The sequence below is a fragment of the Eurosta solidaginis genome, chromosome 1 (genome assembly GCF_040869045.1).
Source record: "Eurosta solidaginis isolate ZX-2024a chromosome 1, ASM4086904v1, whole genome shotgun sequence".
NCBI lineage: Eukaryota > Metazoa > Arthropoda > Insecta > Diptera > Tephritidae > Eurosta > Eurosta solidaginis.
In genome coordinates, this window is record NC_090319.1 from 26,865,987 (window position 1) to 26,892,379 (window position 26,393).

The 26,393-nt window shown below is 42.8% G+C and overlaps 1 protein-coding gene across 1 annotated transcript in view; it reads left to right on the forward strand.

The window, feature by feature from the left end:
• The window catches only part of LOC137250549 (uncharacterized), a 119,472-nt gene that overhangs the window by 54,514 nt on the left and 38,565 nt on the right, over positions 1-26,393 (forward strand). The window contains exon 3 of the mRNA XM_067783548.1: positions 12,537-12,682. Coding sequence (XP_067639649.1) covers positions 12,537-12,682 — 146 coding nt within the window. The remainder of the gene's footprint in view (positions 1-12,536; positions 12,683-26,393) is intronic.

The window sequence follows — 26,393 nt, forward strand, 5'->3', positions numbered from 1 at the left end:
CAAATGATTCCGAAATTATCCAGAAAAAGCTACGAAATGACCTCAACGGTATCGCGGACGGATCCCGAAAACCATCCAGAAATGTCCCGAAAGGGTCTCCAAAAGTTCCCCGAATAGTCCCAAAAAAACCCGAAATGAGAGCGACACGATTCTAGACGTATCCAGAGAACCACACAGAAATGATCCCTGAAGGTGTTCCAAAATGATCCCGAAAAGGTTCCAAAATGACCCTGACGGGCTCCCGGGCGGATCTCAAAAACCATCCAGAAAATATCCAGGAAGGGTCCCTAAATTATTCCGACTAACTCCAGAAAAAGTTCCGAAATGGCTCCGAGGGGATCTACGATGGATCGCGAAAACCATACAGAAATGATTCCGGAAGGATTCCAAAATGATCCCGAAGTCCGAAATTGACCCAGATGGGATCCCGCACAGATCCAGAAATGATCCCGGAAGGGTGCAAAAACTATCCCGGAAAAGTAACAAAAATTCCCGAAATGGCTCCCACGGCATCCCGGACGGATCCAGAAATGATCTCGGAAGGGTCCCCAAATGATCCCAAAATGGTCCCGAAACGACCCTGATGGATCCGGCAAACCATCAAGAAATTATGCCGAAAGGGTCCCAAAATGATCCCGAAATAATACAGAAAAAGTCACGAAACGACCCCTAGGGGATCCCCAAATGATCCCGTATTAGCCCCGAAAAGGTCCCGAAATAACCCCGACGGAATCCCGGACAAATCCCGAAAACCATCCAGAAATGATGCTGGAAGGAATCCCAAATGATTCCGTAAAAGTCCCGCATTGATTCCGACGGGATCCCGAACGGATACCGAAAATCATCCAGAAGTGATGCCGGAAAGGTCCTCAAATGATCACCTAATACCAAAATGACCCTGACGGCATCCCGGACTGATCCCAAAATCCATCCAGAAATGATCTTGGGAAGGTCCCAAAATTATCTCGAAATAGTCTCGGAAAAGTTCAGAAATTACCCTGACGGGTTCCCGGACGAATCCTGAAAGCCATCTCTAAATGATCCCGAAAAAGTCCCGAAATGACCCTGACTGGACCCCGAAAGGATCCCGAAAACTATCCAGAAATGATGCCGGAAAGGTCCTCAAATGATCTCCTAATAGTTCCGAAAATACCCTGACGGGATCCCGAACGGATCCCGACAACTATCTAAAAATGATGCCGAAAGGGCCCGCAAATGATCCCGTATTAGTCGAGAAAAAATCCCGAAATGACCCCGACGGGATGCCGGACGACCCCCAAAAACCATCCAGAAATGATGCCGGAAGGGACTCCAAATGATCCCGAAAAAGTCCCGCAATAATTCCGACGGAATCCTGAACGGATACCGAAAACCATCCAGAAGTGATGCCGAAAAGTTCCTTAAATGATCACCTAATAGTCCCAAAATGACCCTGACGGCATCCCGGACAGATCCCGAAATCCATCCAGAAATGATCTTGGGAGGGTCCCAAAATTATCCCGAAATGTCTGGGAAAAGTCCAGAAATTACCCTGACGGATCCCGGACGAATCCTGAAAACCAATCTTAAATGATGCCGAAAATGTCCCGAAATGACTCTGATGGGACCCGGAAAGGATCCCGAAAACTAACCAGAAATGATGCCGGAAAGGTCCTCAAATTATCTCCCAATAGATCCGAAAAGACCATGACGTGATCCCGAACGGATCCCGACAACTATTCAGAAATGATACCGAAAGGGCCCGCAAATGATCCCGTATTAGTCGAGAAAAAGTCCTGAAATGACCCCGACGGGATGCCGGACGAATCCGAAAAACCATCCAGAAATGATGTCGGAAGGGACCCCAATGATCCCGAAAAAGTCCCGCAATTATTCCGACGGGAATCTGAACGGATACCGAAAACCATTCAGAAGTGATGCCGGAACGGTCCTCAAATGCTCACCTAATAGTCCCAAAATGACCCTGAGGGCATCCCGAACAAATCCCGAAATCCATCCAGAAATGATCTTGGGAAGGTCCCAAAATGATCCCGAAATAGTCTCGGAAAAGTCGAGAAATTACCCTGACGGGTTCCCGGACGAATCCTGAAAGCCATCCTTAAATGATCCCGAAAAAGCCCCGAAAGGGTCCCCAAATGATCACGAAATAGTCCCGAAATGATTCCGGAATAGTCCCGAAAATGTTCCAAAATAACCCCGACGGGATCCCGGACGGATCCCGTAAACTATACAGAAATGATCCCGGAAGGGTCCCAAAATGATCCCGAAATAGTCCCGAAAAAGTCCCGAAAACCATCCAGAAATGATCTTGGGAAGGTCCCAAAATGTACCGAAATAGTCTCGGAAAAGTCGAGAAATTACCCTGACGGGTTCCCGGACGAATCCTGAAAGCCATCCTTAAATGATCCCGAAAAAGCCCCGAAAGGGTCCCCAAATGATCGCGAAATAGTCCCGTATTGATTCCGGAATAGTCCCGAAAATGTCCCAAAATAACCCCGGTGGGATCCCAGACGGATCCCGAAAACTATACAGAAATGATCCCGGAAGGGTCCCAAAATGATCCCCAAATAGTCCCGAAAAAGTCCCGAAATTACCCCGGCGTAATCCCGGACCGATCCCGAAAACCATACAGAAATCATCCCGGAAGGGTCTCGATATGACCCTTACGGGATTACAAATAAGGTGAAGCTAATTATAAAACCATGTTAATAAGGCAGCAGGCGCATTGGAGCGAATAAAAAGTTACATAGAAACATACAGGTAAAGCTAATAAAAGCGTGCTAATAAAAACAATTGATGGAGGGCGGATGGCGGGAGTAGAGGAGAGGACCACTGATCGTTCCTCCAAAATTGTCTAAATCTCGTTCTGTATGTACCAGATACCAAAAACTATTGATTTAGGAGAAAATTTAGATTGGGTTATAACAATTTATGGATTTTACACCAGAGGGGGTGATAAAGGGGGGCGGGCGGAGGGTGTCACTGCTTACTTTGTAAGCCCTCGACTTATTTAACCCCCTTAAGTCTGTGATATTGGTGAAGGCCAGTATACGTAAAGTTATAATGTGTAAAAATTATGAAAAATAATTTCTCGAAGGGGTCGTGGGACCCCCACCCCTCTTTCCATGTTCGAAAAAAATTTCGCTAGTAGACTACTGTTTGTGTCCCAAATTTCATCAAAATCCGTGTAGCCATTCTGGCGTGATTCAGTTGCAAAGACGAAAAAATATAATAATTAAATTATAACTGTTCCTAGGTGGCGGGGACCACGCCCCTTTTGAAAAATATATAGCTAGCAGATCCTTCTAGACTATTGGCTATATGTGTGCAAAATTTCATCCAAATCGGTCCAGCCGTTCTTGCGTGATTGAGTCACAAAGACAAACGTCTAGACAAACATCCAAACATCTTAACATCCAAACTTTCCCATTTATAATATACTAGCCTTTACCCGCGGCCCCGTCCGCAAGGAGAAAATGAAATATGTGGGCTATTCACGTTAGCCTGCTTATAAAGTTATCTGTTTAAAATTTTTTTTCTGTCTAATGCATTTTATTTTTGTAATTGAGTAAAAAAAGAACTTTATGAGCTGATAACCTGATAGGATCCCAAAATGATAACGAAATTATCCAGAAAAAGCCACGAAATGACCCCGACGCTATCGCGGACGGATCCCGAAAACCATCCAGAAACGCCCCGGAAGTGTTTCCAAAAGTTCCCGAAGTAGTTCCAAAAAAACCCGAAATGACAACGACACGATTCTAGACTTATCCAGATAACCACACAGAAATGATGCCTGAAGGGTACCAAATTGATCCCGAAATAGTCCCGAAAAAGTTCCGAAATTACCCTGACGGGCTCCCGGACGGATCTCAGAAACCATCCAGAAAATATCCAGGAAGGGTCCCTAAATTATCCCGACTAACTCCAGAAAAAGTTCCTAAATGGCTCCGAGGGGATCCACGATGGATCGCGAAAACCATACAGAAATGATTCCGGAAGGATCCCAAAATGATCCCGAAATAGTCCAGAAATGACCCAGATGGGATCCCGCACAGATCCAGAAATGATACCGGAAGGGTCCAAAAACTATCCCGGAAAAGTAACAAAAAATCCCGAAATGGCTCCTACGGTATTCCGGACGGATCCAGAAATGATCTCGGAAGGGTCCCCAAATGATCCCAAAATGGTCCCGAAATGACCCTGATGGATCCGGCAAGCCATCAAGAAATTATGCCGGAAGGGTCCCCAAATGATCCCGAAATAAAACAGAAAAAGTCACGAAACGACCCCTAGAGGATCCCCAAATGATCCCGTATTAGCCCCAAAAAAGTCCCAAAAAGACCCTGACGGGATCCCGAAAGGATTCCGAAAACAATAGAGAAATGATGCCGGAAAGGTCCTCAAATGATCCCCTAATAGTCCCGAAATGACCGTGACGGGATCCCGACAACTATCCAGAAATGATGCCGAAAGGGTCCGCAAATGATCCCGTATTAGTCGAAAAAAAGTCCCGAAAGGACCACGACGGGATCCCGGACGAATCCCAAAAACCATCCAGAAATGATGCCGGTAGGTATCCCAAATGATCCCGAAATAGTCCCGAAATGACCTCGTCGGCATCCCGGACGGATCCCGAAAATTATCCAGAAATGATGCCGGAAAGGTTCCCAAATGATCCCCTAATAATCCCGAAATTACCCTAATGGGATCCCGGACGGATCCCGAAAACCATCCAGAAATGATGCCGAAAGGGTTCCCAAATGATCCCGTATTAGTCGCGAAAAAGTCCCGAAACGACCCCCACGGGATCCCGGACGGATCCCGAAAACCATCCAGAAATGATGCCGAAAGGGTTCCCAAATGATCCCTTATTAGTCGCGAAAAAGTCCCGAAATGACCCCGACGGGATCCCGGACGGATCCCGAAAACCATCGTGAAATGATGCCGGATGATCCCAAAATGATCCCGAAAAAGTTCCCAAATGACCCCGACGAGATCCCGGAAGGATCCCGAAAACCATCCAGAAATGATGCCGGAAGAGCCCCCAAATGATCCCGAAAAAGTCCCCAAATGACCCCGACGATATCCCGGACGGATCCCGAAAACCATCCAGAAATGATGCCGGAAGAGCCCTCAAATGATCCCGAAAAAGTCCCCATATGACCACGACGAGATCCCGCACGGATCCCGAAAACCATCCAGAAATGATGCCGGAAGGGTCCCCAAATGATCGCGAAATAGTCCCGAAATGATTCCGGAATAGTCCCGAAAATGTTCCAAAATAACCCCGACGGGATCCCGGACGGATCCCGTAAACTATACAGAAATGATCCCGGAAGGGTCCCAAAATGATCCCGAAATAGTCCCGTAAAAGTCCCGAAATTACCCCGGCGTAATCCCGGACCGATCACGAAAACCATCCAGAAATGATCCCGGAAGGGTCTCGGTATGACCCTTACGGGATTACAAATAAGGTGAAGCTAATTATAAAACCATGTTAATAAGGCAGCAGGCGCATTGGAGCGAATAAAAAGTTAGATAGAAACATACAGGTAAAGCTAATAAAAGCGTGTTAATAAAAACAATTGATGGAGGGCGGATGGCGGGAGTAGAGGAGAGGACCACTGATCGTTCCTCTAAAATTGTCTAGATCTCGTTCTGTATGTACCAGATACCAAAAACTATTGATTTAGGAGAAAATTTAAATTGAGTTATAACAATTTATGGATTTTACACCAGAGGGGGAGATAAAGGGGGGCGGGCGGAGGGTGTCACTGCTTACTTTGTAAGCCCTCGACTTATTTGACCCCTTGAGTCTGTGATATTGGTGAAGGCCAGTATATGTATAGTTATAATGTGTAAAAATTATGAAAAATAATTTCTCGAAGGGTCGTGGGACCCCCACCCCTCTTTCCATGTTCGAAAAAAATTTCGCTAGTAGACTACTGTCTGTGTCCCAAATTTCATCAAAATCCGTGTAGCCATTCTGGCGTGATTCAGTCGCAAAGACGAAAAAATATAATAATTAAATTATAACTGTTCCTAGGGGGCGGGGACCACGCCCCTTTTGAAAAATATATAGCTAGTAGATCCTTCTAGACTATTGGCTATATGTGTGCAAAATTTCATCCAAATCGGTCCAGCCGTTCTTGCGTTATTGAGTCACAAAGACAAACGTCTGGACAAACATCCAAACATCCAAACATCCAAACATCTAAACATCCAAACATCCAAACATCCAAACATCTTAACATCCAAACTTTCCCATTTATAATATATATTAGACTAGCCTTTACCCGCGGCCCCGTCCGCAAGGACAAAATGAAATATGTGGGCTATTCACGTTAGCCTGCTTATAAAGTTATCTGTTTCAAATTTTTTTTCTGTCTAATGCATTTTATTTTTGTAATTGAGTAAAAAAAAGGACTTTATGAGCTGATAACCTGATAGCATCCCAAAATGATAACGAAATTATCCAGAAAAGGCCACGAAATGACCCCGACGCTATCGCGGACGGATCCGGAAAGCCATCCAGAAACGCCCCGGAAGTGTTTCCAAAAGTTCCCGAAGTAGTCCCAAAAAACCCGAAATGACAACGACACGATTCTAGACTTATCCAGAGAACCACACAGAAATGATGCCTGAAGGGTACCAAATTGATCCCGAAATAGTCCCGAAAAAGTTCCGAAATTACCCTGACGGGCTCCCGGACTGATCTCAAAAACCATCCAGGAAGGGTTCCTAAATTATCCCGACATAGTCCAGAAAAAGCTCCGAAAAAGTTCCGAAATGACCCCGAGGGATCCACAACGGATAGCGAAAACCATAAAGAAATGATTCCGGAAGGGTCCCAAAATGATTCCGAAATAGGCCGAAAATGACCCCGACGGAATCCCGCATGGATCCAAATGTGATCCCGGAAGGGTTTCAAAACTATCCCGAAAAAGTATAAAAAAAAACTCAAAATGAATCTTACGGCATCCTGGACGGATCCAGAAATGATCCCAACATGGTCCCGAAATGACCCTGATCCGGCAAACGATCAAGAATTGATGCCGGAAGGGTCTTCAAATGATCCCGAAATAATACAGGTAAAGTCATGGAATGACCCCTAAGTGGTCCCCAAATGATCCCGAAATAGTCCCTAAAAAGTCCCGAAATTACCCTGATGGGTTCCCGTACAGATCCCGAAATCCATCCAGAAGTGATGCCGGAAGGGTCCAAAAATGATCCCGTATTGTCCCCGAAAAAGTCCCTAAATGACCCCGACGGGATCCCGGACGGATCCCCAAAACTATCTAGAAATAATGAAGGAAGGTACCCAAAATGATTCCGAAAAAGTCGTGAAATAACCCCGACGGAATTCCGGACGGATCCCGAAAACCATCCAGAAATAATCCCAAAATAGTCCCGAGGAAGTCCCGAAATGTCCCTGACGGGATCTTAAACGGCCCCCTAACTGACCCCGCCGGGATCCCGGACAGATCCCGAAATCCATCCAGGAATCATTTTGGCCCAAAATGATTCCGAAATAGTTTCGGAAAAGTCCACAAATTACCCTGACGGGATCCCGGACGAATCCTGAAAACCATGCTTAAATGATCCCGAAAAAGTACCGTACTGACCCCGACGGGATCTCGGACGGATCCCCAAAACTATCTAGAAATGATGAAGGAAGGTACCCAAAATGATTCCGAAAAAGTCCTGGAATAACCCCTACCGGATTCCGGACGGATCCCGAAAACCATCCAGAAATGATGCCGAAAGGTACACCAAATGATCCCGAAATGATCCCGGCGGGATCCCTTACGGATCCCGAAAACCAAGCAGAAATGATGCCGGAAGGGACCCAAATGATCCCGAAAGAGTCCTGAAATGACCCTGACGGGATCCCGTACGGATCCCGAAAACCATCCAGAAATGATGTCGGTAGGTACCCCAAATGATCCCGAAATAGTTCCGAAATGACCCCGTCGGGATCCCCGAAACTATTCAAAACTGATGCCGGAAAGGTCCTCGAATGATCCCGTATTAGTCGAGAAAAAGTCTCGAAATGACCCCGACGAGGTCCCTTACGGATCCCGAAAACCATCCAGAAATGATGCCGAAAGGACCACCAAATGATCCCGAAATAGTCTCGAAATGACCCCGACGGGATCCCGGACTAATCCCGAAAATTATCCAGAAATGATGCCGGAAAGGTCCTCAAATGATCCCTTAATAGTCCCGAAATAACCCTGAAGGGATCCCCGACGGATCCGGGAAACTACCCAGAAATGACGCCGGAAAGGTTCCCAAATGATCCCCAAATATTGCCGAAATGACCCTGACGGAATCCCGGACGGATCCCGAAAACCATCGAACAATGATGCCAAAAAGGTCCCCAAATGATCCCGTATTAGTCGAGAAAAATTCCCGAAATGACCTCGACGGGATCCCGGACGAATCCCAAAAACCATCCAGAAATGATGCCGGTAGGTATCCCAAATGATCCCGAAATAGTCCCGAAATGTCCTCGTCGGCATCCCGGACGGATCCCGAAAATTATCCAGAAATGATGCCGGAAAGGTCCCCAAATGATCCCCTAATAGTCCCGCAATTACCCTGATGGGGTCCTGGACGGATCTCGAAAACCATCCGGAAAGGATGCCGAAAGGGTTCCCAAATGATCCCGTATTAGTCGCGAAAAAGTCCCGAAATGACTCCGACGGGATCCCGGACGGATCCCGAAAACCATCCAGAAATGATGCCGGTAGGTATCCCAAATGATCCCGAAATAGTCCCGAAATGTCCTCGTCGGCATCCCGGACGGATCCCGAAAATTATCCAGAAATGGTGCCGGAAAGGTCCCCAAATGATCCCCTAATAGTCCCGCAATTACCCTGATGGGATCCTGGACGGACCCCGAAAACCATCCGGAAATGATGCCGAAAGGGTTCCCAAATGATCCCGTATTAGTCGCGAAAAAGTCCCGAAATGACCCCGACGGGATCCCGGACGGATCCCGAAAACCATCCAGAAATGATGCCGGAAGAGCCCCAAATGATCCCGAAAAGGTCCCCAAATGACCCCGACGAGATCCCGGACGGATACCGAAAACCATCCAGAAATGATGCCTGTAGGTACCCCAAATGATCCCGAAATAGTCCCGAAATGACCCCGTCCGGATCCCGAAAACTATCCTGAAATGATGCCAAAAGGGTCCCCAAATGATCCCGTATTAGTCGAGAAAAAGTCCCGGAATGACCGCGACAGGATCCCGGACGGATCCCGAAAACCATCCAGAAATGCTGCCGGTAGGTATCCCAAATGATCCCGAAATAGTCCCGAAATGTCCTCGTCGGCATCCCGGACGGATCCCGAAAATTATCCAGAAATGATGCCGGAAAGGTCCCCAAATGATCCCCTAATAGTCCCGCAATTACCCTGATGGGATCCTGGACGGATCCCGAAAACCATCCGGAAATGATGCCGAAAGGGTTCCCAAATGATCCCGTATTAGTCGCGAAAAAGTCCCGAAATGACCCCGACGGGATCCCGGACGGATCCCGAAAACCATCCAGAAATGATGCCGGAAGAGCCCCAAATGATCCCGAAAAGGTCCCCAAATGACCCCGACGAGATTCCGGACGGATACCGAAAACCATCCAGAAATGATGCCGGTAGGTACCCCAAATGATCCCGAAATAGTCCCGAAATGACCCCGTCCGGATCCCGAAAACTATCCAGAAATGATGCCGGAAAGGTCCTCGAATGATCTCCTAATAGTTCCGAAAAGACCCTGACGGGATCCCGAACGGATCCCGACAACTATCTAGAAATGATGCCGAAAGGGTCCGCAAATTATCCCGTATTAGTCGAGAAAAAGTCCCGAAATGACCCTGACGGGATCCCGGGCGAATCCCAATAACCATCCAGAAATGATGCCGGTAGGTATCCCAAATGATCCCGAAATAGTCCCGAAATGACCTCGTCGGCATCCCGGACGGATCCCGAAAATTATCCAGAAATGATGCAGGAAAGGTCCCCAAATGATCCCTTATAGGCCCGAAATTACCCTTATGGGATCCCGGACGGATCCCGACAACCGTCCAGAAATGATGCCGAAAGGGTTCCCAAATGATCCCGTATTATTCGCGAAAAAGTCCCGAAATGACCCCGACGGGATCCCGGACGGATTCCGAAAACCAACCAGAAATGAAGCCGAAAGGGTTCCCAAATGATCCCGTATTAGTCGCGAAAAAGTCCCGAAATGACCCCGACGGGATCCCGGACGGATCCCGAAAACCATAGAGAATTTATGCCGAAAGGGTTCCCAAATGATCCCGTATTAGTCGCGAAAAAGTCCCGAAATTACCCCGACGGGATCCCGGACGGATCCCGAAAACCATCCAGAAATGATGCCGGAAGAGCCCCCAAATGATCCCGAAAAAGTCACCAAATGACCCCGACGAGATCCCGGACGGATCCCGAAAACCATCCAGAAATGATGCCGGAAGAGCCCCCAAATGATCCCGAAAAAGTCACCAAATGACCCCGACGAGATCCCGGACGGATCCCAAAAACCATCCAGAAATGATGCCGGAAGAACCCCGAAATGATCCCCATAAAGTCCCCAAATTACCCTGACGAGATCCCGGACGGATACCGAAAACAATCCAGAAATGATGCCGAAAGGGTCCCCAAATGATCCCGTATTAGTCGCGAAAAAGTCCCGAAATGACCCCGACGGGATGCCGGACGAATCCCGAAGACCATCCAGAAATGATGCCTAAAGGGACTCCAAATAACCCCGAAAAAGTCCCGTAATGATCCCGGAAACCATCAAGAATTTATCTCTCGAAGGTACGCAAATGATCCCGAAAGTCGCGAAAAGTCGCGAAAAAGTCCCGAAATGACCCCGACGGGATCCCGGACGGATCCCGAAAACCATAGAGAATTTATGCCGAAAGGGTTCCCAAATGATCCCGTATTAGTCGCGAAAAAGTCCCGAAATTACCCCGACGGGATCCCGGACGGATCCCGAAAACCATCCAGAAATGATGCCGGAAGAGCCCCCAAATGATCCCGAAAAAGTCACCAAATGACCCCGACGAGATCCCGGACGGATCCCGAAAACCATCCAGAAATGATGCCGGAAGGGTCCCCAAATGATCGCGAAATAGTCCCGAAATGATTCAAAAATAGTCCCGAAAATGTCTCAAAATAACCCCGACGGGAGCCTGACGGATCCCGAAACAGAAATGATCCCGGAAGGGTCCCAAAATGATCCCGAAAAAGTCCCGAAATTACCCCGGCGGGATCCCGGACGGATCCCGAAAACCATCCAGAAATGATCCCGGAAGGGCCTCGATATGACCCTTACGGGATTGCAAATAAGGTGAAGCTAATTATAAAACCATGTTAATAAGGCAGCAGTCGCATTGGAGCGAATGAAAAGTTACATAGAAACATACAGGTAAAGCTAATAAAAGCGTGCTAATAAAAACAATTGATGGAGGGCGGATGGCGGGTGTAGAAGGAGAGGACTACTGATCGTTCCTCCAAAATTGTCTAGATCTCGATCTGTATGTGCTAGATACCAAAAACTATTGAAGTAGGAGAAAATTTATATTGAGTTATACCAATTTATAGATTTTACACCAGAGGGGGTGATAAAGGGGGAGGGGCGGCGGAGTGTTTCACTGCTTACTTTGTAAGCCCTCGACTTATTTGACCCCTTGAGTCTGTGATATTGGTGAAGGCCAGTATACGTAAAGTTATAATGTGTAAAAATTATTAAAAAGTAATTGCTCGAAAGGGACCCCCACCCCTCTTTCCATGTTCGAAAAAAATTTCGCTAGTAGACTACTGTCTGTGTCCCAAATTTCATCAAAATCCGTGTAGCCATTCTGGCGTGATTCAGTCGCAAAGACGAAAAAATATAATAATTAAATTATAACTGTTCCTAGGGGGCGGGGACCACGCCCCTTTTGAAAAATATATAGCTAGTAGATCCTTCTAGACTATTGGCTATATTTGTGCAAAATTTCATTCAAATCGGTCCAGCCGTTCTTGCGTTATTGAGTCACAAAGACAAACGTCTGGACAAACATCCAAACATCCAAACATCCAAACATCCAAACATCTTCACATCCAAACATCCAAACATCTTAACATCCAAACTTTCCCATTTATAATATATATTAGATATTAGATTAGATTAGATATATTATATTAGATTAGATTAGATTAGATAACGGCAAAAATTGCATGCATTTCCCTACCGCCGAAAGCAAATTTGAATCATGTTTGAAAGCAGCTATGTGCTATAAAACGGCGCAAATATTTATCACGTCGTAATGGGTTAAAAATAATGATTTTTTCCTTCACACATCAATAACGTACTTTCCATAAAATATTTCAAAATACGACATTTGCAAAATTTTGCAAATGGACACCAGAAATAAGTTTTTTTGATCTCCTGAAAAGTTACTGAAAAACACATAACTGTTTTTGTGAGCGCAGCAACGTTATGCTTTAATTATTTACAGTTCGAAGGTATCTGGTATATGCAACGTGGAATGACCCTCGACGAATCTTGGGATTTCCGCTGCCGAAGAATGAATTTCACGTATTTATATACAAGGCCACATGAAACGGCGTATAGAGCAGAAGAATTCAAAATAAGTAATCTATGGTAAGTATTTTTAATTGCAGTCAAATCTTTTGGTTTTAGTTGAAAGTTATGTTGTCTTTTATGTTGTTGATTTTTCGATAGGGTGCAAAAGTGAAGACTTTTGTCAAAAGAAACTTTTCTCAAATACCAAGTGCATAGGTAAAATATTAGTTTCCCTTTTCGTTCTCAAAAAATAGCACTGAAGATGGCACAACACCGAACCCGGTTCGTTTTCAAATCAAATTTGACAAGGAATGATGGAAAATTGTTCCAATATACAGCAATTACTTGAATTGGAACCATTTCCCGCCATTCCTCGTCAAGCTTGGTCCGGAGACAAACCGGTTTCGGCGTTCGCCATCTTTAGTGCAATTTATCGAGAACGAAACAAGAAAAACAATTTGACTATAAAATTTAATTTTGAAAAAAATTTTTTTCAACCCAAATGACTACACTTTTCTTTATATTGGAACGAATTTCGGGGAAATTCCGCTTATTTCAAACTTTCTGCTAACGTTCGAATCGCTAAACTGTAGAAAAATTCACTGCAATTTTCAGTATTTCAAAGTGGTCTTTCTTTAGATTACTTGGGGAATAGTACAATTATACTTCAATATCAAGTACTTAACAAAAGCGTGTTTAACTCAAACTGATTACTCGTTCGTCAGCTTGCGCTGCTTTTATTCTATCTATTGTCTCTTCCGCATATTTCTCCAAAGGTCTAGACGTTTCACCTTTGCAACTGTTGTATCTCCTGCTTGGTTACCAGCTATATATGCACATGTATATTTGTAGTTAATGCTTTTCTACTGGTCATATGCGTGTGTATGTATGAGTAACTACTTCGGCGATGACTACATCTGTGTGTGTGGAATATCTCTTCGTCGCCTTTATGTACACGTGTAAATGGATTAAATTGATGTTTTCGTGTACACAAGAGTGGCAGCTTGCTTTATTGTTGTTGTGCCTTTATTTACTAACAGTCTAGTTATGCTAAAATTCGCCACACTGCCCTCCACCTAAGTCGGCTCGTCCCGATCTAAACACTGCCAGCCTCTCCAAATGAACCACTTTCATTTTCTTTCGTGGTTAGCCAATGGTTTGTATGATGCAAACTACATCGTTGATTCGTTTTACAACTTTGTATGGGCCTTCCCACTTACACTGTAATTTCGGAGAAAAACCATTTTTTCGTTGTGGGTTGTATAACAGCACCAAATCTCCTTCCCGAAAGCCTTCTGAATTAATTGCTTTATCATATCTGGCTTTCATCTTGTCACTCATAATCTTGGTTCGTTGCCTTACAACATCGTGTATTTCCTTCATCTCTTCCTCCAAGACGCCAGTGGATTTCTTGGTATTTCTCTCCGAATCGGCATTTATCCCAAACATCAAATCAGCTGACAGTCGAAGGTCATTGCCAAAAATTGCGGCCCATTGTTTCATGCACTGCCGATAGGTAAGCGATCAAGAATAATGATATGTATGTATCCCACTCTTTATGGAACTAGTCCACTACTTTCCTCAAGCGCTCGTCCAAGGTTCTATTGTATCGTTCCACCATACCAACGGACTGAGGATGCAATACAACTGTATCCGTGTTTTTCGAATGCTCAATGTCTTATACCTTTCTTGGAACACAGCTGCTTCAAAATTCCTGCCTTGGTCACAATATAACTCCATTGGTACACCTCCATCCCAATTGTTTGCAAACACTTCTGATACTGTTTCAGCTTCTTGATTTGGGATTGGGTATACCTCTGGCCATTTGCTAAAGTAATCCATAACCACCAGTACATATTTTTTTCCGCGGTTGCTAGTAGGAAATGGAACTGCGATATCCATAGCGATCCTTTCAAATGGTGCACCTGAGTTATATTGCTTCATCTGGCCACGACTTGGGGATTCGGGCCCCTTCGCTCTGCTGCAAACCTCGCAGTTGGCAAACCACTCCATGACCGACTGACGGCAACAACCCAATAGAATATCTGCTTAATTTTCTCAAGCGTCTTCGTGATCCCCAGATCACCTCCACTTGGACCATTATGTAGCTCGTTGAGATCCTTTTCCTGGGGACAACTACTAGTTTCCTCTTACGTTGACCATCCTGTATCCAAACTGTTCCAATATGACTTCGCAATAGGACTCTCTGCTGACATCTCTTTATTTGGTTTTCGTTTCTTTCAAGCCCTCGCATAACATGTGACCGATCTGTATCTTCTTGCTGACACTTCCTTAGTTGTTCCATGGCCCCTTCATCCGAACACATTATAGTCATAAGCCGGATATCTATGATGTTTTCCTTAGCCTCAGCTTTCGAACAGTGTTTGCATTCCAAATTACATGGTCTTCGTGACATTGCATCGGCATTCCCATAGGTACTACCTTTCCGATGCTCAATGTAAAAGTCATAGCTTTGTAGTCGCCCGATCCACCGTGCCAATTGACCTTCTGAATAACGGAACTGTAGGAGCCATTTCAACGCGATCTGTCCTGATGCGGAATCGCTGCCCGTAGAGGTACTTGTGAAAATGTTTAATGCACTCTACCAATGCCAGCAACTCTCTGCGTGTAACGCAATAGTTCTTCTCTGGTTTTCCAGTTCGTCGGCTGAAATCTCCTGTCCGTCGACCAGTTGTGATAAAACGCCTGCTATAGCATATTCACTGGCATCTGTATCTAGAATAAATGTTGCTCCTGCAATCGGATATGCCAACATTGGGGCAGTGCACAAACGCTCTTTCAATGTTTGGAGGGCCACTTCTTGCTCCTTCTTCCATTCAAAAGCTTTATCCTTTCTTGTAAGCTCATGGAGGCTATGGGCTACGCTTGCAAATTTTGGTACAAATTGGCGGTAATATGTGCACAGCCAAAGGAAACTTCTCAATTCAAGCAGGTTATGTTGCCTTGGCCAATCCTTTACAGCCTCTATCTTTTCGTTCGCAGTGTAGATGCCCTCTGTCGTTACCTTGTGAACAAAATAACTTACTTCCTTTTTAAACAGCGAACACTTTTTGGCACTTAGTTTCAGACCAGCCCCAGGCATTGTCTGGAAAACTTCCTCTAAGTTCTTAAGATGTTCTTTAAAGTTCTTTCCCTATTCGATAGTGTCGTCTAAGTACACTAAGCATGTTTTCCAATGTAGTCCTTTCAGTACCTGTGTAAAATATATTAAATTATTTATTTGGGTGGAGGCACCATACCCCTAAATATTTAAACAAGATTATTTAAGGAGGTGGCGCCCTTGAGTGCCGAATACCGAATCTTCGTTATTAATAAAAACTTCATCGTATTTACACATAATTATTATGCGCTACTTAGTTACTACATAAACATATACATATTTACTCTTAATTCTTACATTCTTACTAAGTCTAACAAAATAACAAAAGTCATGTAGCCAAGCGTATGCATACACATTCGTACACACATTCATAAGTTGCTTCAATGCACTTGCTGAAAGCGTGTGAAAATGTTGGAGTAGAGGAATACGCGGTGTCTGCAAATTCTTAGTTACAGACTAAACAACTTAGACACCGCGTATGTTATGTGTGTAGATATGTATGCAGTCACTTTGGATACATTACACCTGATCCATAAATCTTTAAAAAGTAGCTGGTGCATTACATAGTCCAAAGGACTGTAAATTTCCAAAGACCAGCACCGACACTGAAGGCTGTTTTCTCTTTGTCTTCCTCCTTCACTTCCACTTGCCAGTAGTCGCATTTCAAGTCCAGTGTGGAAAACCATTTCGTACCAGAGAGCGAGTCCAGAGTGTCGTCAATTCTTGACAATGGGTAGCTATCCTTTTTCGTAACGTCATTCAACTTCCGGTAGTCCACGCAAAACCTCATTTTTCCATCCTTCTTCTTCACAAGTACCACCGTTGGCTCAATGGACTAGCTGTCGCTTATTTCTTGTATGATTTGACTCACAACTTTCCCCTTCGCCAGTGAAAGACTACGAGGAGCTTGACGGCTCGGCCTCGCATCTCCAGTCCCAATTTGATGTTTCACAACATTGGTGCGGCCTGGATTGGAGCCATCTTGGTCAAATATATTTGCGTACTTTAGGAGCAGTTGATTTGCCTTATTCTGATAGTCTTCCTCTATACCCCCCGTCAATGCCGTGATGTCATTTGAAAGATCAATGTTGCTTGTTGAAACGTTTTGCTGGATCTACTCACAGTTAATAATTACATCAGCCTCTTGGCATCTTCCCAATATAGTATCAGTTTGAATGGTGACTTGAACTCATTGAGTACTCGTACCGGAATTCGTCCATCTTGTTTAGTTGTACCCAGGGTTTTTCCTACAAGTATTTTCGTTGTTGATTTGTTTGCTGCCTCGACAGCCCACTATTTGTTTGTTCCACAATCTCCATCAATCTTTGCCCAGATGACCCCCTCCGTTTTTGGTGGTATTTACTGATTCTCCTCCACCAGCACTTGTTGACTGCTGTAGCCTTTTTCGTAGCCAAAATTAAGTGGCACATCCATGTTCTTATATCGCATCGTCTTGCTTTGCATGTCTATCTTGATGCCTTGGTCGATTAAGAAGTCCACTCGAATTATGATTGCATCAACAATCTCTGCCACTACAAAATTCTGTAGTACCGTGACGTTTCCAATTGCGACTTCACATGCTACTTCTCCTAGAACCTGGGTGTCTACTCCAGTGGCTGTAACCAATCTTGCTCCATGCAATGGTCTTATCTTCTCGTTGTCTAAATCCGATTGAAAGATGGAATGAGATGCACCCGTTTCTACAGTCAGTAAACGTTCCCTTCCAACCCCACGTCTCCCGATGGTAAGATTGCTGGACCTTATTCCAATTTGCGAGATAGAGATTATGGGGCGTTCAATTGCGGGAGATAGCTGTCACTCCTTGCCGCTGACTCGCTTTAGTTTAACGATTGAGTAAACTTGGAGATTTGCTTATCTCCTTCAGTTCTGCGTTTGCGGCCACCCACATTGTTGGAACTATTAGGACCGGTGCTGCGATGACGTAGAATGTGAGCTGGGTTGCCGCACTTGAAACATTTCATAACTCCGGCATTTTTTTGTTGTCATCCCGTCAGTGCTTCCAAAATTATGTCTACCCAATCTGGCTTTTCTACTTCCACGCGATGAGCTTTGTATGCGGGCTTACTCAAAAGTGACGCTGTTTCCTGAGTCAGTGCATGGGATACAGTTTCAGAAAATGTTGGCTTTGGATTTGCGTATGTAGCTCGCTTCGTTTCCACGTCCCGTATGCCATTTATAAAGGTCTGAATTTTTACCCTCTCGATGTATTCCACGGTTGCGTCCACATTTGCTAAATGGGCCAGCCTTTCGACATCCGACGCAACTCCTGCAAAGTCTCATTCGCTTTTTGGTAGCAGTTTTGCAACTCAATTTGGTATATCTGTTTCCTATGCTCGCCTCCGTAACGTCTCTCAACAGCGGCCATTAATGCTTCATAACTGTTCCGTGCGTACTCTGGAATAGTCTGGTGTGAGATGTCAGCGTGCGACAACATCGCGAGCCTGCGATGGCTGGAAGAAGTGGTTCCAAACCTCCAAAGGTGAGGCACGAACGCGCGGTTTGAGGTGGTGGATAAAGCTCAAATCCCAACGGTACCAAAAGTTAAGGTGTGGGTATCCACGCATGGTAGCGTGATGACGTCGGAGGATACACTTCGACTTCTGCAGAATCAGAATACGAACATACCGGCAAAGGATGGGGAGGTACTTACTGTATCTCGGCCTACGGGGGAAGATCAGTTCTACATCTTCCAAATAAACAAGCAGGCGGAGGACAATATACGCAGCTTGGCAAAATATTCTTTGGTATAGGCGAAATTTACATGCGACTCAAGAAAAGAAGTCCGAGGATACAAATCCTTACACGCTAGAATTGGACGAAGTCGAAAAGGACCTCAAAAGCCAAAGAGAAAAAGGACAAGTGGAGGTAGCCGACGGCACCACAAAGGTATTAGAAGAGGACCAGCAGCCAAATGGTGCTGCGAGTCGCACACCCGGCACAACAGTTACAAAAGGCTGAGGGGGGCTTCGAATACTCTAAACCAAAAGGGCATGAGGAGGACGACGACGTCACGACGAAGGTGCTGGAGGGGGACAAACAGCCCAATGGTGCTGCGAGTCCTACAGATAAACTTCCAACACAGTAAAGTGACATCGAGCGAACTGCTGCTAACCCTTGAGGAGCGCTTGGTTTGGCGCTGATCCGGCAGCCGTGGCTCTCATCGGGAGGAAAGGTTTCTGTAGTAATGCCTAATTACACTACTGAGGACCTCGTATCTTTTTGGTATCAAAAAGTTTCATAAATTTTGTTTTATTTTTATAATAGCGGTATTTATGTATAAATTGCCATGCAATGTGAAAAGCAAAATTTTTGTTTTGATCTGCGTACAGCGCTTAATAATACAAAAATGTTAGCCTTCGATTTCAAAGTATTTTCGAAAGTATGTATGTATTCCGTTTTTAAATACTTTTTTATTTTTTATTTGGTACTTTTATCATCACTGGGTGTGTACATTTCATGCTTATATAATTTTAATAAAACAATCAGGCCTGTTCTGAATTCCGATTCCGATCAATTTTTTCGGAATCGAAATGGATTGGTGTTCTCAATTTCGATTCCGACCAAAAATTATCGGTTTGAAAAGTATTGCCTCTGAGCAGTCGGAATGAAAATTAATTGACCGATTATACACAAATGTTGCGAGATTTGTCTTTCAAATCATTTTTTTTTAATTCTTCATTTTATTTGGAAGAGTTCTGTGTATTTTTTTTTTAAATTTGAGTTAAATTGGCATAATAAATCTTTCTTTAAAAACTTCTATCAAGAAATCTATTAGGCAAACAAATCGATGCTGATCGAAATGAAGTCGACCTATTCTGAATTCCGACCCAGCGCATTTTTACGATTCGCACGCACAATAGCACATCTTCTTGCGTCTGCGCATCCAAAAACCATATCTGCAGGTATTTTTTAATTAAAATAAAATGTTATGATACTTAAACCAAAACACATACGCGAAATTGAGAAAACCAATCCATTTCGATTCCGAAAAAATTGATCGGAATCGAAATTTAGAACAGCCTGATAAACAAAAACAGCTGATTAAACTGATTACCGAATCGGAATGAAAACGATTCGAAATCGACTTCGAATCGATTTTTTACAATCAGAATTGAGAACACCAAATATAAACCGAGTCGAAATCAATGTCGTTTTACTTTTCATTCCGAGTCGGAATTCAGAACAGGCCTGAATGTAATAATAGCAATGTAAATAAATGTTATATTTAAAGACACTTTTTTCAAAAAATGCACATTCGTTTTGGCTTTGCAAAATTTGATATATATAATATTTCGTTTGAACAAAAATGGCACATTCGTGACTTTGGCATTGTAACGACGATATGTGATGGCGCACTTATTTTTAGCACTGCTTCGTGTTCGACTTCAATTTCAACTTCGTCTTCGAATTTGGCATCAACCAGAGAGGATAGATAGAATAAGTGACGTCATTTCATACTTTTTGCGAAATTTATTTGTAATGTCCCATTTGAGGGGTAATTTCATGAGGTATTTTTGATTGTTTTAAAGAATTGTATTAATTAAGCAATTCATCCTCTTTCCAACAATCACAATATATATTAATATACACTTCTTAAAAATGTGTAGAAGCCAATTTTCTAATACCCGCCAATCAGGTACATCTACTATATATATGTCTGAATGTATGTCTGTATGTATGTTTGGACTTGCAGCCTAAACCGCAGAATGGAATCGAACGAAATTTTGCCATGACATACCCTGACTGCGTCAATCTATGGTAGGCTATATAAAAAAGTTTTCGACAAGGGGGCGTGGCACCTCCCATACAACTGAAATTATTCGTAGTCAATATATCTGAAAGTATTAAGGCTAGACGACTGAAATTAGGTGAGTGGTTATATGAGACCAATCCCTACCCCTCCGGAAAAGCTGGGTATAACGAAAAATAAAAATGTGTAGAAGCCAATTTTCAAATACCCGCCAATCAGGTACATTACAAATAAAAATTGAAATGACGTCTCTTATTCTATCTATCCTCTCTGAGGATATCTTTGTCATTGTTGAAACTTGGCTGACTCCAGATTTTTTGATGGCTAATTCTTCGATCCCAATTTGTTAGTCGTTTTCCGTAAAGACAGGGATGCAGGAAAAACTGGGCGTTCGCGAGGTGGAGGTGTATTTATTGCAGTTCAACGCAAGAGTAATACTTCCCTAGTTCAGCTGGATAATAACGATTCCCTACTTGACCAGCTCTGTGTTAATGTTAGTGGCTCTACGTACTCCGGCTCTCTATTCGTGATGGCATCTTATATTCCGCCGAATAATTCTGAAGATCTTTATAAAGCTCGTGCTTACAATATTTCGTCTGTAGTTCTTAATAAGCCTTTGAGACTTATCTTTTAGATAACATGCTAAGCTTAAATTTACTACAAATCAATAACTTCACTAAAATTGACAGAATATTAGATTTTATATTCCTCAGTGATAATATTAATTTTAACATATCCGAATGCCATGCACCATTTGCTCCGTCGGATATGCATCATACTACTATTGTTCTTAAACTTGAGTTTTATTAGTTTTGTGTACCCTCTATAAATGATGATATCGCTTTTAATTTTGCACGGTGCGATATGTCTATCCTTAACCATGTTTTCTCGGAAATTAACTGGGCTGATCTTTTTTCCTCCTCAGATGTTAGCGTTTCCTATGAAATATTTATATCAACGCTTTTTGACCTATGTTTAAGGCATGTTCCAGTCTTTAACAAAGGGTTTAAAAAAATTGAGGAATTTGCGAAACAAATACTACAAAAAGTTTAGTCAGACCAAGAGTCTGTCCTTTTACGAGAAGTATCAGCAGTATATAAAGGAGTTTAACTGTTTGGATAAGTTTCTTTACAAAAACTATATTCTTAGCTTTCAGATAAACATTAAGTCCCATCCTAAAACAATTTGGAATTTTATTAAATCTAAAAGGACATGCTCCTCGGTTCCTGCTTTTGTCTTTTACCAAGATAATGTAGCTAAAAATCCTAGTGCGGTATTGAACCTGTTTGCGGACTCTTTTAGTGTTAATTTTGCATCCTATGATGATGCCCCTTCTTTCTGATTTAAATTCTTCTCTGGATTTCGGTTCAATGTCAATTTCATGTGACGATATCTCAAGTGTTATTACTAAATTAAAGCAATCGGTCAAGACAGATTCTGATGGTTTCTCAATTGCAATGATTAAAGGTTGTCCGGCCTTAGTTTTGCCTCTTGAGATCCAGTTGACATATTAACTTTAGTGCGGGGAGCTTATTGATGCTTGGAAACTTGCATCGAAAACTCCTATCTACCAATCTGAAAATAAGAGATATGTCTATAACTACAGACCTATATCAAAGCTCACTACTGTTTCGAAGTTATTTGAATGTGTTGTAAAAGACAAGTTATACTTTTCAGTGAAGAGCCTAATTTGTGCCAAGTAGCATGGTTTTGTTGCGGGACGCTCGACGGTCCCAATCTAGTGGAGTTTAGTGAGTATTGTATATCTGCTTTTGCATCTGGATACCAGGTAGATTGTGCTTATTCTGACTTCTCCAAAGCTTTAGATAAGGTATCACTTATTCATAAACTTTCCTGTCTTGGTTTTCGCTCAATTTTTCTGCAGTGGCTAAAATCATATTTAATTAAAAGATGGTGTATTGTCTGTACTGATGGTGTATCATCCGATCCTTACGTTGCGACTTCCGGCGTTCCGCAAGTCAGTATGCTTGGACCCTTGGTCTTTGTCCTGGCGTATCTCAAAAAACATCCAGAAAATATCCAGCAAGGGTTCCTTAATTATCCCGACGTAGTCCAGAAACAGTTCCGAAATGGCCCCGAGGTGATCCACGACGGTTCGCGAAAACCATACAGAAATGATTCTGGAAGGGTCCCAAAAGTATCCCAAAATAGTGTGGAAATGACCCCGATGGGATCCCGCACGGATCCAGAAATGATCCCGGAAGGGTCTCAAAACTATCCCGGAAAAGTAACAAAAAAATCTCGAAATGACTCCCATGGCATCACGGATGGATCCAGAAATGACCTCGGAAGGGTCCCCAAATGATCCCAAAATGGTCCCGAAATGACCCTGATGGATCCGGCAAACCATCAAAAAATGATGCCGGAAGGGTCCCCAAACGATATTCAATTCAATTCAATTTATTTAATTTGTACAAGTGAGACTATTGTCTCTTAAAGTACATCGATATTTGGATATGTGTACAATATAATAATGTGAGTATAACAATATTTATATTAATACTAGCAGACCCGGCAGACGTTGTTCTGCTCTAAATTTGGCCTATCTACATACATTTTAATAAGCTTTTCCGTCTATCTTTGCCCTACACTCTTTCCTAATATTTTATTCCCTCCTCCCTCCGTCTTTTTCGCTTCATCTCCATCTTCGTTTCATTCTATCTCTTTCTCAGTCTCCTTCTCTCTTTTCTCTTCTCTCAAGTTTTTCTCCTTCTTCTTCATCTCTTATTGCCAGTCCCAGAGGGTGGTATGTAATTTGTTCCAGTCCCACTCCGAGTCTCAGTCCCAGTCCTAGTCCTAATCCCAGTCCCAGTCCGTTTCTGGTATACTTCCCGGAAAAAGCATCGTAAATACTAATATAGGCAAATTTATATACGAAATTTCTGTCAAATCGAATAGGCCGTATGTGAATAGGTATGTGTGTATTATTAATTCTTATCTTTATTTCGGCTTCGCATGCATATTTATCAGTTTTGCCAGGTTGATGCGACCAAATCGACTATCGCAATGAATTTTAGAGCTCTCAGCAACAGCTTTCATTTGATATTCATAATACACACACATTCTAGGGGTATCCGAGTCCATGCTTTAGCCTATATCTCGAGACCCTAGTCACCCAGCGTTGTGAAACTTACTCTGTACTAAAGTACACATCAACAGTTTCAATTTTATACCCATAATATAAAAACACATTCAAGGTGTATCCGGGACCATGTTTTTGCCTATATCTCGAGACCGTAGTCACCCAGCGGTGTAAAACTTACTCTGTACTAAAGCATACATCAACAGCTTCAATTTGATACCCATAATGTAAAAACACATTCTAGGTGTATCCGGGTCCACGTTTTGGCCCACATCTCGAGACCGTAGTCACCCAGCGGCATAAAATTTCCTCTGTACTAAAGCACACATCAACAGCTTCAATTTGATACCCATAATATAAAAACACATCCTAGTGTTACCCTGATCCACGTTTTGGCCTATATCTCGAGACCCTAGTCACCAATATGAAAACTATCCTGTACTAAAGCACTCATCAACAGCCTCGATTTGATACCCACAATGTAAAAACATTGTCTAGGCGTTCACGGGCCCACGTTTGGCGAATATCTCCAGACCTTAGTCACCAAGGGGTATGAAAATTATCCTCTACTAAATCACTCATCAACAGCTTTGTTATTTTTCTTATCCATATTGTATAAACACATTCTAGGGGTACCCGGGTCCACCTTTTGACTAATATCTCGAGACCCTAGTCACCCATGGTTATGAAAATTATCCTGAACTATAGCACTCATCAACAGCTTTCATTTGATATCCATATTGTATAAACACATTCTAGGGGTGCCCGGGTCCATGTTTTGGCCTATATCTCGAGACCCTAGCCTCCCAGTTGTATGAAAATTATCCTGTACTATAGCGCTCATCAACAGCTTTCATTTGATATCCATATTGTATATACACATTCTAGGGGTACCCTGCTCCACGTTTTGGCCTATATCTCGAGACCCTAGCCTCCCAGTTGTATGAAAATTATCCTGTACTATAGCACTCATCAGCAGCTTTCATGTAATATCCATGTTGTATAAACACATTCTAGGGTTACCTGGGTCCACGTTTTGATCTCAAGACCCTACGCACGTAGCGAAAAAAAAGGTAGACGGTGGCCGATTCTCAGGCCTACCCAATATGCTCACAAAATTTCATGAGAATCAGTTCAGCCGTTTCGGAGGAGTTCAGCCTCTTAAACCGTGACAGAAGAATTTTATATATTAGATAAAAGAAATAACAGAAATTAATTAATATAAAGAAATAACAGAATATAATAATATAATATAAAAGAAATAACAGAAATAGACAATGTAGATTCGAGAAAATAGCTAGAATAGTGTTTTTCGTATATCAAAAAATTCAGACAAAGCCAATTTAAAGCGCGATGCATTGGCTAATTTTTAATAAAATTAGGTAATGAGTTCCACACTTTGATAGTACTGACAAGGAACGTCCTTGATGATGAGAGATATTTATGGCGTGGAACGATGAGGTTACAGGTTCTGTCAGATCTAGCAAAACATAAATTTCGGAATAGGTATTCTGGTTGTTTTTTATAAAATAATTTATTCAGGAAAATTAGATTGCGATAGTTTAGGAAGGTAGTAAGACTGCAATCAAGTATTTTAAACGAAAACTCTGATATGTGGTCAAATTTACGCTTCAAGTAGATATATCCTGCACAATTGTTCAATGCAAGTTGTAGCTTATTTCTAGACCAAACTAATCCATCACCAAACACTAACCCTCCCAACAAAATGAAAGGAACTATTAGTGATCTGACTAACATTAATTTGACATTTGGAGGAATGAAAGCAGCTGTGTACCACAATTTCCTTAACACAAAATAAATTTTTGATAAAACGTAGTTAATATGATCAACACAGTTAAAATTGGAATTTAGTTTGAACCCCAAACTACTAACGACCGACTCATACTTAATGGTAATATCCTGTAGTATAACCGATGGCAAATTCTCTACTAGTTGCGGAGTGTGCGAAATGCAAATAGCTTTTGTTTTAGACGCATTTAGATTTAAATTATTATCACTCGACCAGAGAGAAGAGATGCTTCCGAGATCCTCGTTCATTGTACAAACCAAATCTTCAGATAAGCCAATAGGGCGAGATAAATATATTTATGTCAAAGGCTTTCGAAAAATCTAAAAGTGACATCACAGTCAAATCACCCCTATCGTAGGCAGGGCGGATGTCTTCAGTTACCTTGAGTAAAGCCGTCGCACAATTATGGCTCGCTCTATAACCAGACTGGCATTCTGAGAGAAGGTTGTTCTTATTGAGGTGTTCGGTGATTTGGGCCACCACTAACTTTTCCCAGATTTTAGAAAGAGCGGGTAATATGCTTATCGGCCGTAAATCCATTGGCAAAACAGCCGATGGCTTTTTAGCAATAGGAATAACTTTTGCTATCTTCCAAGCATCGGGAAAAGTTGAAGTCGTTATCGAAAAGTTAATAATATATGTTAACGTTGAAACAATGTTGATTACAATAAGTTTTACAACCTAAGGCTTATACCGTCGTCACCAACGGCATTGGACTTTATTGAGAATAGACTTCTCATGACATCATCCTCTGTAACTCCGAAAAATTGAAATTTGTTATTATCTGGTGTGTACATCACATTTTCATTAAGTTTGAAATTTTGATTATTTATATACTACTCGACTGTAAAAAGTAGTCATTGATGGAGTCAGGGTCCAAATCGCTTTTCGAATCATTTTTACATGCAATCCCTATTGATTTGAGATTATTCCACAAGTTCTTGGTTGGTAAATTCGTGTCAAGCTTTGTTTGAAAAAAAAGTC